The following is a 20,896-nucleotide window of genomic DNA, read 5'->3' as shown; positions in this document are numbered from 1 at the left end:
GATCATTTGAAAAGTATGATAAAAAGTCTGATTTTTTTAATTTGCATTCTCTCTAATACTTATCTGGAAACATGAGTTAATGTACCTACCTATGCTTTGATCAGTGCAGATCTTCTGGATTAAATAAATAAATCCTTCTGAATCTTCTAAAATGATTAATATAAGTCTTAAAACTAATCAGAGGTGGAATAAGGAAGTAGAACAAGGAAGGGGAAATGGTACTAAATTCTAATTGAAAGAAGTAGGAAGAATGTTTGACAGTATACGGCTTGTGAATTAAAACAGATTTAATTCTCATTTAATTTAAATTCTAGTAATGACAGAAAAAGAAAATACTAAAGCAGGTGTAATTATAGAAAGAAATTAGTCTTCCGGAGAAATAAAATATTTTCAATTTTCAGAGACAATTTTTTGACATAATAAGGACACTGAGACAGGATACAGTCAGTTTTCACCATAAAGCTTTTGTCTATCCAGACAAACCTACACCAGCAACTATAATTATCTAAGGTTTTATTTAATCAAGCTCTATTTATTTGTCCAGTTCTGTACAAAACACAGAAAGATAAAGTCTTATGACCTAGGTAGGACATACTTCAAGAATCAGTTATTGAGCTTTCAAAATGCATGTTGTTTGACTGAAGTCAAATAAATTGGTCTCATATTTCAATTTAGGTTTTATAATATTTGCCACTTGGAGGACTTCATTACAGAATATCTCAAATGTATAATTCACAAGATCTGCATTCTCCAAGCAATAAAAACTTTTTTTCTGGGAGGAGTCAGGAAGAAAAATTATTCATTTGAACCCAGAAGAAATACACGTGTCCACAGTTTACTCTGACATAAAACAGAACATTTTCCAAATGACTTCCATTATTAATTCCTGAGTCAAACCTAATAGCTTTGGTCAAATGAGTCTGGAATTTCACATGAGATTTTGTATATCTTATAGTCCTTTTCAGTGTTAAGAACTTTGGTCTTGATTGTGGAATATTTTCCATTTCAGTCTTTAGTAATGGCACATCTTCCAAATACTAGGAGTTGTTTTCCTATTAGATTGTTGTTTTCATGCAAATTTTTATAGACTGTAATCAAAATAGTGTTTACATTCTTTCTGATAAAGTAAATACTCAAGTTGAATGGATCTATCGCATTAGGTCTTTCAGTATTAGGTCTTATTTCATTCTTAAGTAATTGTATTAGAACTTCCTTAAGTTTCCATTTGATGACATTCTTTGAATAAAGAAATAAAAATAATATATGTCATTTATAGTAATAAGATAAACCAAAATTTTTACATCCTTCCATCATTCTCAAAGAAGGTTTTTTCACAAGGCTTTCTGGAAGCGTCACTATACCAGTGGTTCTCGTGTAGCAGATATTTAGCCCTGTACTCCCAAGCGGACCTCATCTTTACATCAAATCCCCCAACTTTTCAATAAATTCCATATGGGTCTTTTTTATATTAAAAACATTTGATGCACTGAATCTACAGCTCGTCTTTATTACTTGCTCAGAACTCTAATTTTTATGCCAAAGACTTAATAGTTGCAGGTACCAGATGATGGAAGATTATATTAGAATTAAAACCTTATCCAAAAGGATTTTATTGGAATATTTCTACACCAATTTGTACCTCGAGATTGCATTCCAAGGCCTATAATTAGCAGGCTTAAAGCTGCTTAATGTGTTCCATCTTCATTCTGTAGCATTCTGGTATCTTAGTTAATTTTGAACCTCTGCACATTCTAGAGCCGTGCAAACACAAAACATCAGGATGCTTACCCTTTGTCAACCAAATATTTAACCTCATAAAAACAATTTTAGGCAGTGAAGTCTAACTTTCTATCAATTTGTATTCATTATCATTATATAATTGATCTCACTTCAGTACTCTAGTACTCTGCCAGCTGCTGCTTTAGTTTTCACAAGTTTAGTGTCAGGTTAATAGACCTGTAAGTACTTGACTCATCCTGTTTACCTTTTGTGAATATTGACACAACGTTAACTTTTTTCTAGCTCTCTGGATTTTCTACAGTGTCAACAATGAAGAGAAAAACATAACAGTTATCCAGAACATTCTTTATCTGCTTCTTTTAAAACTTTCTTATGCAAGTTTTCTTGATCTGTTGTCTAATTTACCACTTGTAGTTAAATACACTTAATCTTGCCATTAGCATGGAAAACATTTAAACATCAACGTTATCATCAAGTTTACATGAGTAAACTGGTTTCTTCCCTTCTCAGACTAAATCTATTAAGACAGTTCCTTGGTTCCTGTTACTCTTAAAAGCACCTTCTTATTTCCCTTGATGAGCCTATATTTATTTTTGTATCCATTTGTTTCCTATAATATTATTCTCTAGTTCTTAATTTCTAATTTACATAAATTGTTCTAGCTCCTTTGGTACTAATTATGCTATGGACATGCCATAAAACAAGAGTTTTAATACCACTGTTTGATATATCACAGAAGAGTATAAAATTCACATAAAATAAAATAAGAAATACACAATAATTCTTCAAAATGTTTGAAACACTATATGAATCTTGAGAATAAGAGACTCTGAACATATCTATTCTGAGGTTATAGGTGTGGCCTGCCCAAACTACCTTCAAGCAAGCCATTTAGTATGTGAGAAACTGCATTAACTCTAAGAAGCATAGAATTCAGGTGCATGAAGACAATTCCTCCTCAAACAGATATTGCTTTGTCTCAAGATAATTTGATGATTGCTGCTGCTGAATATACCTTACAAAACCTAAGCTTAGCTTAAATTTAGTTTAGGCTTATTTAGATAAATTGCAACTGCAATGCTAGTAAACCTTAAAACAACTACATGTTAGATGGATTTTTGTATTTTCCCATATATTCACTAATTCAAAACACAATACTTTTTTTTCTTTAGGGGTAAGGAAGGGGAACAATGGCAGGAACTGAGAAAGTCTTTGGTCCTGTCTGATATTTCAATTTATTAAATCTTTGATGGGGACCAAATATAAAATGAATATTTCTGAAGTCTAACTCCATTAATACAGTAAGTGGAAGACATATTCTAGCAAAAGAATGACACATTAGGGAAGAATTTCACCTATAAGACTTCTCTAGCTGAGGAAAGAAATCATTGATCTGCAAAGAATTTCAATACATTACTGAAAGTTGTGGAATACCAAATGGAAGACAGAATAATTACAACTGTTGCAAAATAAAATTGTTCTTCACATTGTTACAGTAGTTTTTAATATTACTCTGTTTTGGCCTATTTCTGAAAACACTTACTATATGCACATAGAATACTCTGTCTCTAGAAATAATGATTTCTGCTGTCCTGAGTTTTTGTAACATGAACGTCAAATGAAATGGTCAATGACTGGGTAAAGCACATTCCCCTGTGTTTATTAATACAACTATTTCAGCTAAGACTGTCTTTAGATCTCTCTGAATGGTGCTCTAAGGGCATCATACAGCAATGGCTCCAACATTTAGCACAGTACATTTACTCATATTCTCAACCACACTCCTCATCTTTCTTGATTTAGCGATGGCAAGGATGTGACATGAAAACACAAAAGAAAATAACCTAAGCGAGCTATAAAGCATCTTTGGAGATGAGGTTGGTTTTAACTTAGAAATGTCCCCCACAAAAGAAGACCAATCCTCAATAGATAACAGACTACTTCCTATTTCAATATGATGTCGGCTTGAAAAAAGATGGGTCACTTAAATGAAGACCTACCTACTCTTTTGTTGCCCTCGAAAGACCCTTTTGATTTGAAAAATTCCATACTTGAAAAATCTGACCATCTGTCTGAAAGCATTGGATCTACTCTATTCTAAATTAGTCCATAAACAATTACTCAACAGTAACATGCTTCTGAATCAATAAAAACTTGAAAGAAGATCTAGGACTGCAATGCTATGATTATTTTGCAGTCCGAATGGCTACAACTGCAGTGCCTTCAGACCTGTCCTACTAGCTAGTGTCAATGCCATTGCCTACATAACAACAAAATGCACCATGAAGAATGAGTAGTCATCAAGCAGATGTTTGCTGTGGTGCTTGATTTAGAGCAATACTGATGAATAACTGATAAACAGACACCTAATAAAAAGAATATTACTCCCAAGATTTCTAGTTGTTACTACTATGGGCATGCAGACATTTCCCTGACATACTATGAAAGACTCAATATTTCAACAGAAAAGTCTTTTCAGAAATATGAACAACACTATTGCTAGTATTGGACTTTTCATACTGGTTCAATAGGCTGATACAAATGTTGTGACTGACAGTGGTTTCTATCTGCAGGATTATTCAAGCATAAAATTGTTGTCAAGGCAGCCAGGCCCACAAAAAATACATGGTGTTCATATGATGGAGCTCTCAGCATACATAGATGCAAGAAAAGAAGGATTTTATTTTACATTCATGATCAATTGAGGCACACATAAATTACTGTAATTTTTATATCGCCATTTAGCTACACTCTGAAAGAAAGAAAGAAAAAGCCCTAGTTCTACAAAGAGATCAAAAGAGAAGCTATTGTCTTCCAAATTGCCATCAAGCTCTAATACAAAATTGGTACAACAGTCTGCAGAATGCTGATAACAGTAAGTGCCGCAGTTAGCTACACATTGTCTGAAGTATAGTAAGGCCAAGCAGAGATGATTTAAAGTGAAAGATGGTGTTGCAGGGTTTAATTTTGCTGGTTTGGGCGGATTTTTCCAAGCATGTGATTAAGAAAACCGATAACTGTGAAACAGTAGTTTCTAATTTCCAAGCAAATGACATGAGAATCAGAAAATAAGAGCATCTCTTTCAGACTATAGTTGCTTTTAAGGATTTTTCATTCAAATAAAATTAAAAAAGAAAAAGTTCAACTTTAGGAATTGGGTGGTCCGTGAAGACTTATAGCTTGCTCTGAAATTCATCCGTGTTGTGCTAATGACCGTGCAATTACTCCTCATTTATTATTTCACATTTGCGACTTTTGAATGATTCATGCAAAATAACTCAAACAAGTTAATATGCAGTAAATTCAAACTTCAAGGTCATTGTTCATTTTTGATGTGTAGTAAAACATTGACTTCTAAGGGAAATCAATTTACATCCATCATCTCACAAGCTGAACCGAGAGGTAGCCTGTTAATTTTGTTGTGCCCTAAGCAATGCTGAAATGATCTGAAGAAATCATTTGCCAAAACAAAAGTACACTCTATGATATTATAAAGTATATGGAAACACAACAGCTAAGTTAAACAAACAGACTGCACTGAATTGTGTTCCTAAATTAAACATCCTTAATATAATAATTACATATAAAAAGGTATCCCCAGCCTAAGCTGTGCCAATGAATTGTACATTGGGATCACACAGTAAGTTGTTTCTGCATACATCAGTAGATTTTAAATATTATTAAATAATATTTTGAATTTTAAATACAGTTAACATTAGTATTATTATTCAAAATAGAATTTCTTTTAGTTACAAAAGATTACAAGTAAATCTGCTGCCTATAAAAATCCTAATAAATAGACAGTGACACTTTTAATTAAATATAAATTAATATATGTGTCATATATATCATATATATGTACATAAATATGTGTATATATGTAATGTATAATATATATATATCTCTAACATATTAACATTATATATATGTTAGTATCAAAAATACAGCAGTATGTCTTCTTTAGCTTTCCTTAGGAAAGGAAAAATTAGGGTAGTTTGCCAAGAAGAACAAAAGATTAAACAAATAATGTGAAGAATAAGTGAAAAAAAAAGGTAGCTACACCAAGCAATACCAGAAAAAATCCAGTAATTCTTAATATGTGGAAGCCCTCATAAACATTTAAGTCTAGCCATTGCCAAAATGTATGTTTATTATAAATAGCTGAATGTGAGGGAGATAAAATTAAAGTGTAAATAAAAGGAAAGCGGAGATATGAAGAAACTGATTTTCATTTTAAAATGGGACTTTCTTTCCATTACAGGTTCTGGACCTGAAGCAGGAACTGCACAAATACATCTGCGTACAGGATTGATGTAACACATGGCTTTGACCACTTAAGTGATAAAAGAAAGTAAGCAAGTTGTGCTAATCTGTGATATTGAAGGAAACAATAGTAAACAACTGGTCTTGAACAAAGAAGAGCATATATTGCAATTAAACATGCAATAATATATTAATATAAATACAATCAAAGTATATTTCTTTATATTTCTAAATGAAACTGGTGTCATACTACTCAGTTATATGTTGCCAACTATAAGTATTCACACAAACAAGTATTCATTTAAGTACTATGTTTGAAGTTTTCCCTACAGTTTAGAACAGAAGTTTTGAATCTTGACTAAAGCATTACATGCTGACTGATAGCAAAGTCCCTTGATTTCTTACTAGAGACCTGAGAGACACAATGTTCTAATAGGATGTGCTCACTAGGACGCCTGTGGTTGAAGATAATATGAGAAAGATGAAGGTAATATTTTATTACTATATCATACATACTCTAGCAATTTACCTTTATTAGGCAATAATTTTCTTTCCATGCCTAAAATATTAGATGAGAAAAGGGTCCATGTTTTTCTAAACAAACAAACAAACAAAATCAGGAATCTCTGACCTAGGAGACCAGGGTAAAGGTATGTCAGAAAGACAACTTTCCTCAAACCTTCCCAGGAGGATTTGGTTAGAGAACTGCTAGGCAAACCTGACATCCACAAGTCCAGTTGGACTGAAATTGGTATTTCAGGAACAAGTTTCATCTGTTGACTAGAAATATCTTATCACTTCTTAGATAAAAAAAAAAAGGGAAAAAAAAAAAAGATTGTAAAGAGGTAGTGAAACTAAATTTTTTTCCACAGAAGAATTTTCATGTCTCAGTGAAGAAAAAATAAGAGAACTTATGCTTTCCTTCATGCTGTTACCCACACATACATTCAGTATCTGAGAAGAAAACAAATCTCTTCCTTTTTCTTCTCATCTATACCTCAGTGTTTTCATTTCTTGTGATGCCTTTATTATTTGAACATGTTTATGTTACCACTCCTTTAAAACACCTGCCTGTTACATTTACAGTGCCTATCTCCCTAAGCTGTCTTTCATCTTATGTAGAACTGTAAACTTTTCGGGATGGGTGCCAATATTTGGTTCTCTGACACCACAGGGACCTCTTAGCTGTTAAGACTGTACTAGTGATAGATGATCTTGTCTGTCTGTGCCTTGGCTCAGGTACACACTATTTCTGCTCATAACATTTTTCTCTGTTTTTAAGAGCTGTTCATTGCATTTAAGTACAAAGGATTTAAGACATAGTGTGTAACATTCAAAAGCAACAATAAAGGCATGTGTGTTAATATATAACAAAAATAAAAATATTAATTTTCATTGTCACTCCTTGGAAAATCAAGAAATACTGAAATCTGGCTTGTATGATACCATAAAGTAGATTTTGCCTTGGAATGGTCCGGTTTTCTGTCCTAAGTGACTGCAAGTATAACACAAAAAATGGTAAATACAGATAAAAGAAAGATGTTAAATGATAGAACTGATAACAAAGTTCCCACATTTTGAGAATGGCATGGCCCGTTGTTTCTGGTCGCTGTGGCTGTCAACATAACTATTCACGATATTTTATTCCCCCAAAGATTTTTCAAGTTCAAGCCTTCTAATAATACTAAAAGTTTGTTTAAAGGGAAAACCAATAAATTAGCAACTTTCACAGAATGAGCAAAATGACCCCATATTTTATGTTTTCTCCTTAACACGTAATTTAAACACCAGGAATCACGTATGAGAGGTTTTAAGGAATTTGCTTACATTGTGAGCTGCACAATGCCAATAACACATGCTGGCGCCACATCTAACCAAACACTTCCAGAATAAGCAACATAACAAATTGCTGCTTTAGCCCTTGAATCAGTTTGTATACTGTGTGATCTTTTTCATAATCCTCATTGCATAGCACTGCAGATTTCCTGATGACATTTTGTTTACTGGAGCTGCTAAGGGTACACGGAACCAGTGTACCCTGTGCTGACCAATGTGCTGTGACTGACATGCAATTCACCATTTAACCACTGCTGCAGATGATATATAAGAGGTGATATGAACATGACCCTATCCTCAGTGTATTTAGGTTCAAGTATTAATCTTCAGCAGACAGCTTAAAAATAGCGTAGAAAAATCTTTTGTTCCAAATGATCACAAGTACATGGCCTTAGTAACAAAACATATTTCTAGTTATGAAGGATTAATTAATGAATTATATTCATTAGTACAACTACTACCTAAGAACTGCATAGTACTATCAGACTATTTGACTTTCACAGTAATCATTTAAATATGTGCAAACTCACAGTACAGTATATTCTGAGGTTATTCTGGCTTTCTGAAATAATTTTGCCCTTAAAATTTTTATCAAGCAAATATAAGATATAAAAACAACTGGAAAGAAAAGAAAATTCAATTTATGAAATGTTTAACTTGTCATAGTAGACAGAAAAATTTCATCCTTTTGGTTACCCAATTATTTTTTTTCATGTGTATAAATATACATGTTTGACAAAGGATAATTTACACCAAGGGTGTTATTCTGTTGCCAGTCACGTCAATGCTGACCTGTAATAACTGCATCTGGGTAGAACTTGCCGCCTTCCTTTGAATACCACTGATTGAACAGGGCTTTTGCCAATAGTTGAATCAGGGTCTCAATATTTTAAGAAATTTGTCAATTAACCTCAATATATGTCTTTTAAAATACCATAAAGGTCAGTATTTCTTAAATAGAATACATATATTTATACATGTACATACACGTATGTATACACACATTCTATGAAATTAATTTAGAAACAATGTGTAAAGCTGAGAAAACTCCTGCATAGGCCATTACTTGTGTGTGCAACTATATTTCTGATATTTTCTTACTTATGCCAATATAAAAACTGATTTGTACTATTGACCTTGGATATAAGACAGTTCATATATCTTGTCAGGGATCTAATTCAAAGCTTGATGGAAAGACACACTGGTTTTAAGGCGCCTTGGAAAATCCTTCAAACTTACACAGCATAAGATAAAAGCTTTTGAATAATACATTTTAAAGCTTTAAAAGATCTCTCTTCAGTTATTTTCTTCAACCACTAGACCATATTGGAAAAAAATTATTCACTCTTTTCACAAAACATCCTCCTTCCTGTTCTGAATATGCCAACAAGTAACAGCAGGAAAAACTTTGAAAGGTACTTGTATGTTTAGAAACACATATTTTCACAAATAATGTTTTGTGAAACATTGTTCCTATTCTCCCACGCTTCGTTTCTTTTATGATATAAAAGTTCTCAAAATGTGTCCTTTTTTTTTTTTAACAAACACAAAAATAATGTAGCAAATGTTTTCTAAAGTCATCGCATTATAATTAGGTTATAAATCTCCATAAAACATATGCTGTCTATAATAAAGGGTATAACAAAGATATATATAGATATATATATAGAGAGAGAGAGATATAGAGAGAGATAGACAAAAAGATATCTGTCTATAACAAATATAGTGAAGATGTATCTTAAGAAAGGTACCACACATGTCTGCAAGGTACTTTTCTGTTATATTATTTGGTTAGTGCAAATCCATTTACAATGCTTAACTTACTGCATCAGGACTGGTTCCAAATGAACAGTTTTCAGCATCAGTAGGTAGGTCTCTGATGTTTCAGAGCTTTAGCTTTTTTTTGGTATGCTTACTTTTGTCTTGTTTGGAGAGGCGGGGTTGGTTATGACTAAATATGCAAACTGTATCCCTTTATACACAAGAGCAGTCACACCTTATGAGACACTAGACTACACCTCAGTGATCTTCCAACCTTCCATTGATATTTCCAGCAATAGCTACATAATTCAAATGCAATCATAACCAAATCCTGTTGAATTCACAAATACTCACATAGATTTTATTTGCAAAGAAGCAACTTTTACCCATACAATAATTTAAAAGCTATTATTTCAGTCTGAAGACTCATTTAAGCAGAATAATTGGTATCAATAGCACTTACCTGATTGTGTGGAATAGAGGTTATACAGCTCTTCCCAATTAAAAACCATGCAATATCCATTTTAAAACGATAATGTAATGTTTGAAATTTATGAAAATTAGGTTTTTACTGAAAAGGCTTTTTAAGAGGCTTTAGACACAAATAGTGAAATTTATTACATTGTGGTTAAAAGTAATGTACTATATATAATAATTTATAGAGAGATACTGCATACAGACCAGGAGGTTTAGATCAGTTGATATGTTAATCAAGTCATGAGTATTGCATTCCATCGTAAAAGAATGTCAAGCCTCTTTTCACTAAGAGAAATTGGCTACATGACTGTCAAACTCTCACCAGCCTACTGAAAGGACTAAAAGAAATCAATATCACACAGAAAGATGGATCGAGCATGAATAAATGTGGCAAGCACATAAACAAACAGACATGGAATTAAACAAGAAAAAAAAAACAAACCAAACTAAACACAGAGCAAACCAAAACCAAAACAAATGGAACCAACAAAGATTGTCGCTTAACCTGTTTTGTCAGAGCTGGTATTGATGGTATTGGTAGTGATGGAAGTGAAGGTAGTCTTTGCGCTGTCCTTGGTAGTAACAGATTTCTGCTTATTTTTCATGGCTTCCAGTGCTTTGAGCTTCTTGGCATGTTTAGTGCCTTTGTAGTGGGCCGCAGCCTGGCTCTACAAAGGAGAACAAAATGAACCATGCAATCAGGCTCATTTCTAAACTGGCATTCTCTGTATTAGTACAAATACAGACTACCTTTCAATAATGGGTACCATTCACATTATCCAAGTAGTGACCAAACAGGATATTATATTTAGAATGATGCTTGGAAAACAATGGAAAAAGTACTCAAGCAACCCAAATTTAATAAATACAGTATATTACTGTATAACGGTATATTACTTTCAGACCAAAATTAGGTTGTTTTAGTCTACCCTGCTACCATTAGTTTTTCTATTAAGACTTATGTTGCCTTCACACAAAAAAAATAATTCTCAGGCAACAGGGAGGGTGGCACTCTCCTCCCATCAGCTTTGTACTTTTCCAGTTCCTATTTCAAACTAGAGATTTTGTCAAAGCTTCCTTCAAAGAACAGTTTAACAGTGGTATCAGGAACTTCTCAGCAAATATTGACAATAAAAAAACAAACCAAAAACACCCCAACCCAAAACCAGCCCAAACGAAAGAAAGGAAAATATAAAACACACCCTTCAAAGCCCAATCACCAAAGACTTAATTGAATGTGAGGCAGACATGCAATTAGCTGGCTTTCCTAAAAAAAAAGAGGATTACTTTTGTTCATCTGCTACAGAAGGTAGTGTTTGAAATTCAAAGCCAGGAGCATCCTTTCAAAGGAGAAAGCTCACACAAATCCTATCACAGTCCCAAATATATTTTGGCTATTTCATATTGTTAAGCTAAAATAGATTTGCATGTGCATGACTATTAAGATTTATGCATTACACTGTATGTTTTTTCATTATTTCAAGAGCTATAACCAAATTCCTTCATTTAATTTATGTGCAAGTATATTATAAGAATCGTATTTGAACTATAAGATTAAACTTTACAAAAGAAACACTGGAATCAATATGAATATTCAGAGTTTATTTCTTCACTAATTATTTAAGTTTTATAAGAAAGATAGTCTTTCAGTTGATGTTAACAAACTGAAAAATTGCCTATAGTTTTGTTGCTGATCTTCAAACTTTATTGAAAGTATCTCCTTTATTACTTGAAAGAGAAGACTAGAAATATAATAAAAATTTAACTACTACAGAATTGAACAAATGAAAAGCAACTATTCTGGGTCAGCTCAAGGACCCACAAAGGTCAGTATTTTCTTTTGGGCATGAAACAATAGAAGATACTTAGAACACAAAAGAAAGGTAAAAGTTTTCTATTGTGGAATCAGAAGAATCAAAATGGAATATTCCAACATATATGGAATTTAGTGGCTATAAACCCAGAGCATCAAAGGGATAAGAAGACACAGTCATTTGAATCACTAAGCTACTCATGCAGGTAGAAGCATCCTGCATTATCTGGAATCTATTAGTCATTAGACCTTTATTTAATACTATTTGATCTGCTGAATTTTGGGGAGAGAAGTTCTAGTGAATATCACTGTAAGAGAGTATATTATTCCTGAGACTCATGACTTTCAGCTTACATGAAAAGTCTTGATTCCTTCCAGATGCCTGAGATTTGAGAAGCGTGAGGTGGGTAGGAAAGAAGTGAGAGATCTTGTTTAAACCAATAAACACATACATGTGTATGTGTATGCATATATAGATACACACACACATACGCTCTTGAATATTGAGATGCATCATTCAGTTTGGTTGAAAAGCCAGTTTCTCTATACCTAAAATAATGTAAATATTGTAATAGGTACCCTTATTGAAAGAACACTGGACAGTGAAGTTTTTAGTTAGAAACAACTTGAACAGAAACAGCACAATCATGCACCTTTTACAACTCTCAACACATAACATTGAGACATATTGTAAGCCAAATACAAACAGTCAAGGAATGTTAATTATAATCAAACCGAAAGACCAGTGTTAAATTATGATGACACATTAAAAATGACATTATACTGTACACCCTTGTGTTGCTATCATGTCAACTATTTTTACAGTTTCTAGCCAAATTTAATCACCAGTCAGCTTCAGATTCTGATTGAACTTGTTTTCCCTGACTAACAATGTCACTCGTCAAACATCAGAAATGTAGTCAGAACATGGTCCTTAATACCGAATTATAAATGTCGATATTATTTCATACACAGCTCAACTTTATTCACAGAATTGTTGGCAGAGAACCCCAGGTTTAAGACTCTTGCATCCATAGGTCTCTCCAAATTCTCACAGCTATAGTTCCACAAACCTCATCTCAAGTTGCATATTGGATTCACAAGGAATATACAATGACAGCCCATGTAGAAATCAGTGATCTTTTCAGTGCTCTGAAATATATGAATGAAATTGCTCTAAAGTAGAAACACATTGCTCAAATTTACAAGTACGATGGCTGTTACTTAGAGTTGTCCATAACTCACTTCCCACAGAGTGCTTCCAGTTTACCCAGCTTCTACTTAAATAAGATCTTCATGACTTTTTTATTTCAAAGTTTAAATCTCCTTCCGCTGTGGGGACACAAAGCCATCTGAGCTTGTTTCAATAGAACTGTAGCTGGCATGTTAATGGGAGTTCTATGTGAGAGCAAACAGATTGCTCCTAAGCATTTAACCAGCTCCAAATTAGCTTATGCTGAACTTTTAAAACCAAACTGGAACCCTAATTAAAAAAAAAAAAAAAAAGAAGAAGAAGAAAAAAAAGAAAGAAAGAAAAATCTGTCATTATCTTTCCTTGCATGAGTAAGATGTAGGAAATGGGAAAATATCCATAAATATCTTTTTCAGCACAGCAACACAAAATATGGTACCTCAATGAATCATTCCTTGCAGCTGTAACAGGACTAAAATAATCCTCCCTGCTTAAATGGCTTTTACTTGTAGCCTCATTCCTTAAATGGTATTTACTTGTAGGTTGAATACAAAAATAAGATAGATCATAAAATGGAATTATTCCCAACTTTCATGCAGAATTAAGAAATACTAAGAGAGAGCAGAAGAGTCAAAGACAAGTTAGTCCCAGTTTTTGGTGCCAAACATGATGCTTAACTGAATGAAGAGACTGTACTCCATCAGAAAGCTGACAAGGAGTCTCCTTCTGGAACTCTTCAGACTCCAAGAGTTGCAAAAACCAAATTATATATGTTTTCAAATTACCTTAAGCAGTTGTGCTCAAATGAGATATGAGCAGAGGTTACAGGTGAAACCTTACATCTAGAGAAGCCAATGGGAATCAAGGGAGGATTTCCCTTTCCATGTTTTGTAAAGGGGTACTTTTATAATTGCTCACCTTTGTGGAAACCAGTTTCCCTTGAGAAAAAACTGATCTAAAATTCCCTCATTGTTTAAGAAAAATATTTCCTATTAAGTTAGAACACTTCATAATCATAGTCAATCAGCTATACCAAAAACCCTCTAATATTAAATTCTGTTTCTTTTTATTATTACAAAAGAATACATTAGAAGAATACCTTAAGAAAGAGCTTACTTTCTTCCTTCATCATAGTTTCCACATTTGATACACAGAATTAACCCTAGCACTGCGAAGACAAGTCACTGTCAGCTAATGTGTAACCCAGTCGGTGATGAAGCATGAGAAATATGTCAAATATTGCTGTTGCAAAATTATGGTGAACTTACATCCATTCTTGAAGAAGATGTCTAACATGAGAGTAAAAAGTAGATTATTACTTTCTATTTGAAGCTGAAAACTCAAGGATACTTTACTAAATTTTGAGGGCTCTGATCCTGCAAATTACGTGTAGAAAAACTTTGGTCTGTGGGAACTACTTCAATGAAATAGAAAAATGTCTAAATAGCAAGTCACTTTTCAATGTTATTTTTTAATGACTTCTTGCCTATTTGAGCAGTACAAGCTAATTTAAGCATCTCTTTTGTAAAACAAATCTCTTCCTCTTGTTCCAGGCATCTGTGTTGAATAATTAGGGACCTTTCTAATCCATATCTTTTGTGGCCTTCACAAGTTGCTAGAATATAAAAAAAAAGTATTTGTCTATATAAACATTTGTTATATATATATATGTGTATGTGTGTGTGTGTGTTGTAAGTGCACAGACATAAACATATCATAACAGAATGAAAAGTTCTATATGCAGTTGTGAGTAGTTAGAAAATACAATCATAGTGTAAAAACCCAGCTGTATTTTCTTTGCAGAAGTGCAATATTGTACCACAATCACCATAAGGACATCATACTAGCAAGCAAATTGCAATGTGTAAAATACACTGAGAAAGATGAAATATTTTAAACAATCCAGACAGTATTCTCTTACAATTACAGTCAAGATATCTACATGGAAGTCTTCAAAATAAGTTTGTCTGCCTGACTCGGTGAATCATGTCTTCTCACTTATGTTCTTTAGGCATTGGTCCAACAAAAACATTCTACTTAATTTTGTTCATTGAGACAAAAAGCAGGTCTCCTCTTATTCTTAGAGAGTTTTCAACTTAGCAACATTGCATCTTCTACCCTTTTTATATCCCTCCTGGTCCACCCCACATTGCCACTCTTCTTACAGATTTTTTTCCTGCCTTAATCATTCTCCCTAGGCAACGCCTTCATAATTAAAGTCAGTTCAAAGAAAAGAAATTTGTTTTCAAAAAATGTGGTGAATATGTTCCACTGATTCTTCCTCTAGAAAATTAAATCCAACTATCTCGTATTATGACTTTCTCATTTTACAGTGCATTTTGAAAGATGTCCATTGTGGAGAGCGCTCTGCTCCATGCTTTCATCTGGCCAATTAGTAGCAAGGCTGCAGTCTGTCTGCACCCTTAGAAGACACCAAACAAGGGCTGAGAGTGCTGAAAAGTCATTTTTATCTGTCTGAGACTTGAGAAGATCATATCATGTCTTTCTTTTATCAGCAACTAGATGCTACCACCCCCTCTGCTGTTATTCCCTCTATGACAGTAGTAATTTTAGCTACTACATCGGCAGCTGATGTTGGGATTCTCCACAATAAAAAGCTCTGAAACAAAAAAAATTAGATTCCTGGTTCAAATTAATACTGTCAGTGAGCTAGGCACCCACAGAAAGGAATAATACACAACTGCATAAGCCAAGAAGGCTTCTGTCCTTGATGAAGTCAGGGAAATTGTTTATGAGATGCCTATACTACAAATCATTGTAATCTTTGAGTATAAATATTTTCCTATAGTTGGGCAGACAATAAGCATTTCAAATATAATTTTACTGATGTTCTATGCTCACAAGGAAGAGATAAAATTCAAATGACCTTTTTAATTTTGGAACAAGCATGACATTTTTTCCTAATGACTCTAAAGCCTGGCCAGTCAGTGATGATAGCATTGCTCAGGGAAGGTTGTAGTATGCAACTGAGACAGCTGTATTCTTCCAGATACGTGCCATTTACATAACCTGAGTTGATCTCTACAGAACTTCTCCACTAAGTAAACTGGAAAAGTCTACAGAGAGAAAATCTAACAGCCCTGAGGTGCCCAACACTTTGTTCAGCCTAGGGCAGGGCTTTAACTGTGAGCAACACTTTAAAAATTGAGTACAGGATAGTGCAGTCTTTTTCACAGAGATGTATTTACTCTATTTAGTAGGTAAGCTTTTATTTGAGGTTATTTTAAATCTTACAAAATAATTTCTTATAAGGCCTACTCTTTTGTTTGCCCAGTGAGTACATGCAGGAAATTCAGGACTACTCACAAATCCTGTGCTTACTTTCTAAAAGAGAGGAACTCCACGGACTTCAACAGTTTCACAGACACCGTACAAGAAACAACTAAGTACCTGTGCAAGTCTTTGCAGAATAGGAGATTAAGTGAAGACATATAATGTAATTTTTAAAGATGATGTCAACACAATGACGTGTTTCATATTGAAGGAGTATCCTAATTTCTGCCTGATACATATAAATACAATCTGCAGTCAATTACAGTGCAGATAAACTTTGTCTATCCTTATTTCTTCCTTTTGCTAAGCTTACCTCTATTTTCTGAAATGTGTCATTTTACTTTTTTGTACACTCTATCATCACCACCACTCTGTAATCTAATTATGCACTCAGATGTAACTGTGGTATAAAACAGGAGATGTGTAATATAACTTCTTTCAGATATGTTCTGAGAGAGGACTTTTGCCTCCTAAACTATTATCAATCAATTAGCTCCTTTCCCTAGAGTCAAAAAAACAATAGCAGGGTAAATACCAAAAAGGTTTTTTCTGTAGAAAAAAAAAGTAATAAATTTCTCCAGAATAAAATAAATGTCCCAGCACATTACTCCCCAGGTATAAATTTTATCTTTCCATGGTAAGAAAAGCTTTCTATTCCCTCTTCTCCTTCCCAAACATTTATTCAATATACTCATGAATGTACCCTGAGACTCAAGGATCAGAGAGAATGGGTGCTTTCTGAGCTCACTAGCTCCTTTGCAGTAATAAAGCTGCTTTATCACACTTCCTGTATTTGGGCTCCTTCCAAAACCATTTCTATAATGATGAGAGACTGCATCTGGCAAGAGTCTGCATCACATTGTGACAGATTGGCATTGACCCCATTCTTATGGTAAAATCATCCATCCTATAGTCAAATCAATTTCATTTTCATTATGGAAAGGAATATCATACTTTCGTTATGGAAAGGAAAAGCTATTTTATCTTGGTCAGATGAAGAAGGTCAAAATTTTCTACTTAACATCATTTGCCCCATCACACAGTATCTTTATGACCATCTATCTACCTGTACTGTAAGCTGCTGTTGTGTGTGGCAATACTTGAAATGATTTAATCAAGATACAGAAGATTTTCTAGATATATTATACACTTTGCACAGCATTTTGAGGCAATATACACAGTATCAAAATATATATACTGAATTGAAGATAACTCAAGTAATCAATCACTTCCCATACCTGGTACTTTTCCTTTAAGGACACCAGTACTTTATGCAGCACAACAAAATTACATTATATGTTGAAGTTCGATAAACAGACTGTGCTTTACCATCTATTTAATCTTTTTTTTTTGTTAAGGCAGAGCAGTTTTAAACATTTTGTTCTGGTGTGTGGAATTTTATATATACTGACTTCCATACTAATAGTTGTTTCTGGGGAAGCTCTTTGGTGGGGAGATGAAATACACTCTTTTGAAAACTGGTATCCTCAATGAAATTAAATTTAACATAAATGTACCTCAGTGTCTCTGCACTAGCAGTAGACATACCCACATACCTTTATTCATTGTGTCAATGAAATTAATAATGTAAATGCAATTTCATGTTCAGGTTGTACACAAACAATATTTACTTAAAAACAACAGATGTTGTTGAATTTAAAATAACTGCAATTTTCTGAAGAGTGTTGAAAAGTTCGGTCTTTTCTAGTGCCATCTGAAAAAGGATGACAGTGGTAGCCAACACCTGTTTGAATCTGAGTTGTCACTGTTCAGCTAATTGGAGTCAAGGATATACACATACACTTACCTGCCCAGAGACTCATTTAATTTAGAAACTTTTCACTGTCTGAGCGAAAAATACTTGATTCCTTCTGCATCCAGCTTGAGAACTTATAACTAAAGAAAGTTAAGTGGGCGGGTTTAGTGTAGCTCATCTGAGTGTTTTCACCTGGTTTCTGTTGCCAAGGAAACTGTTTTTGTGTGTTTACATTCATAATAGCAATCTCATTGAATTCTGAGTTTCTGGTGCTTTTTGATTGAATCAAAGCATCATGGAAGAATAGCAGTGAGACACAAAGATACTACAAGAAATTTCACAGAAAACAAAAAAAGCTCAAAAAGTGCATATTTAATTATTCACTATGATTTGAACTTTATATTTGAAATTGCAAACAAGTTAATATAACTTGTACATACAAAATCACAAAAGAGAATTCATGGAGATATTTTCACTGCTCTTAAGCATAGTGTTAATACTTTTATTGGAATTACTGGTTTTAATACTGTAATTATTACAAGTTTTTCAAATTTCAGGTTTGCCTTCAGAAAAATGTTGATTCAGCTTTCTGTTTCTTTCACTCAAATACGCAGTTACATAATTTTTTCATTTTGAATTTTCAATTTATATTTCAATAGTTATTTTAATGCAAATTTTTCCAGTATCCTTTAGATCAACTCCTAACCATAAGAAGAAATTCAAAACCCACAAGAAGAAACATGAATGCTCAAATTTCCTGATTCCAGCTCTATTTTATGTAGACTTGGTTGCAATTAGATCCTTCCCAGGTTAAATGTCCAGCCTTCTTGCAGAAGGCTGTAAATGTTTTTAAAATATTATGTGAAATTTTCCTGTGAGAAGTTTGCACAGCTGCACAAAGACTGATAGTTTAAAGCTAGGACTAATCACAGAATATGATGAGTTGGAAGGCACTCATCAGGATCATCGAGTCCAGCTCCTGGCCCTGCACAGGACATCCCAAGAATCACACCACGTGCCTGAGAGCATTGTCCAAACACTTCCTGAAGTCAGACAGACTTGGTGCTGTGACCACTTCCCTGGATGAGTTTATTCTTTCATTGTCTTCATATTTCAAGAGGAATCCAAGCCCTCCGGGTGCAGAAACATCCATGGAGGGCAATGTGTTTTCTTGAAAAAAAAGAACTCTCAGCCCACTATTTCTTTTCTTATTTAGACAGATTTTGTATCTCTAAAATAGTCCTATGCCAATAGTTTGTTTAAAAAGTCCCACTACAGGTTTATCCACTTGACTTTTCTCGTTGGGAGAAAATATATATTACATGAAAAAGAGGAAAAAAGTAAAATGAATAAATACTGTTTCCTACCTCAAAAAAAAGTAATTTTTTTAATGTAATATATCAACATAAATAGAACAGAAATACCTAAATTATGATAACAGTTAGTGGCATACCATGGAAGCAAATTTGCATTAAAAACAAATTGTTTTCTCTAAACAATTAGCCAAGAAGAAAATATTTTGAGAAAAACAATCAAAATATCCAGAAGGAACAACAGCTTATAAGGCATAGGAAAACTTGAAGATCAGTCAGTCTACAACAAAGTTATATTTATTACTTTACATAATTTTATACCTTTGGCCTTGCTTTCAATTACCCTTGGGTGATTCTGTGAATTCATTCATAGCCTCAATTAAGTCCATTCAGAGCCTCAGTGAAGTCCACAAGATGCTGTATATTCCTACAAGGTTTGCCAGCACACTTCTACCAACTATTATAGGGTCAGAGCCTTAGTACTTCAAATCATCTCCTTTAGAGATACATAGTGCACACAGACCTGCTTGTAGGGCAAGTTAGTTATTAAATCAATTGTTGGTTCTTAAAGTAATGCATATATGTGGATAGATTTAGTTGTTCCAAAAGTAGTGAAGATTGAAAAATGGGTTTTATTTACTGACAAAAGTAGGTTGTTGCACTATCATCAGTACAGAACCTGGTACAGTATCTTCCAGAACAAAGCTGACGGCTCAGCTTCTTTCACTTCTTTAAGCTATCTGTCAACTTCTATGTAGGAAGCCATGGTTAGGGACACAAAATAGTATACAAAACTTAATCACATGTTCTGACATCACTTACTGTTCACATTGCAGCTATATCTCGTCTCCTTTCCACAAACCTTCCTTCCCTCTATCTGATGTTACACTGAAATCTGCAAATCTTGTTTTTGTATTTCCATCAACAAAACCTAAATACTTACTGAAGCTAAAAGAAACTGGTCGCAATTCTACAAACTTTACTGGATAAGAATAGTTCCTCTGAAATCAACAGGACATTTTAGGTGCTCAAGTTATAGGACAAGTGTCTCAGAGATGCTCTATGCTTCAGGTTCAGTCACATTGGCTTTTATGTTTCTCATCTTCTCTAGTCAAGAAGATGAGAAGGTTATCAGGTTCAAAGCTGCAACAGCTATATGAAATTGTACGGTATATAATATAAAAAAAAGATCAAACTAGACAGCTATAAAAGCCCTTCTGATTTTAAAACCTAAGATACTTCATGGTTTAGCTTTGTTTGGGCAAGGATTTTTAAAAGAGTGAAATTTCCAAATGGTACTGAAATTTAATGCTGAGACTCCAAAATCTTTGGAGCAGGCAAATTCTTTCATACCTATCAAGAACATTTGTTAACAAATTTACACTATGTATTGTCCTTTATTGTTTTATGCTGTTCTTCCTTTCGTTATTTCAGGGCTAAGGAAAAGTTAA

General features: G+C 33.6%; 1 protein-coding gene across 4 annotated transcripts in view; it reads right to left on the bottom strand.

The window, feature by feature from the left end:
• The window catches only part of ZNF385D (zinc finger protein 385D), a 404,459-nt gene that overhangs the window by 51,724 nt on the left and 331,839 nt on the right, over positions 1 to 20,896 (bottom strand). For all 4 annotated transcript variants that reach the window (XM_064673182.1, XM_064673190.1, XM_064673208.1 and 1 more), the window contains one exon: positions 10,583 to 10,745. In XM_064673182.1, coding sequence (XP_064529252.1) covers positions 10,583 to 10,745 — 163 coding nt within the window. The remainder of the gene's footprint in view (positions 1 to 10,582; positions 10,746 to 20,896) is intronic.

Source organism: Pseudopipra pipra, chromosome 1, assembly GCF_036250125.1.
Source record: "Pseudopipra pipra isolate bDixPip1 chromosome 1, bDixPip1.hap1, whole genome shotgun sequence".
Lineage (NCBI taxonomy): Eukaryota > Metazoa > Chordata > Aves > Passeriformes > Pipridae > Pseudopipra > Pseudopipra pipra.
This window is presented reverse-complemented; position numbering and strand designations above follow the sequence as displayed.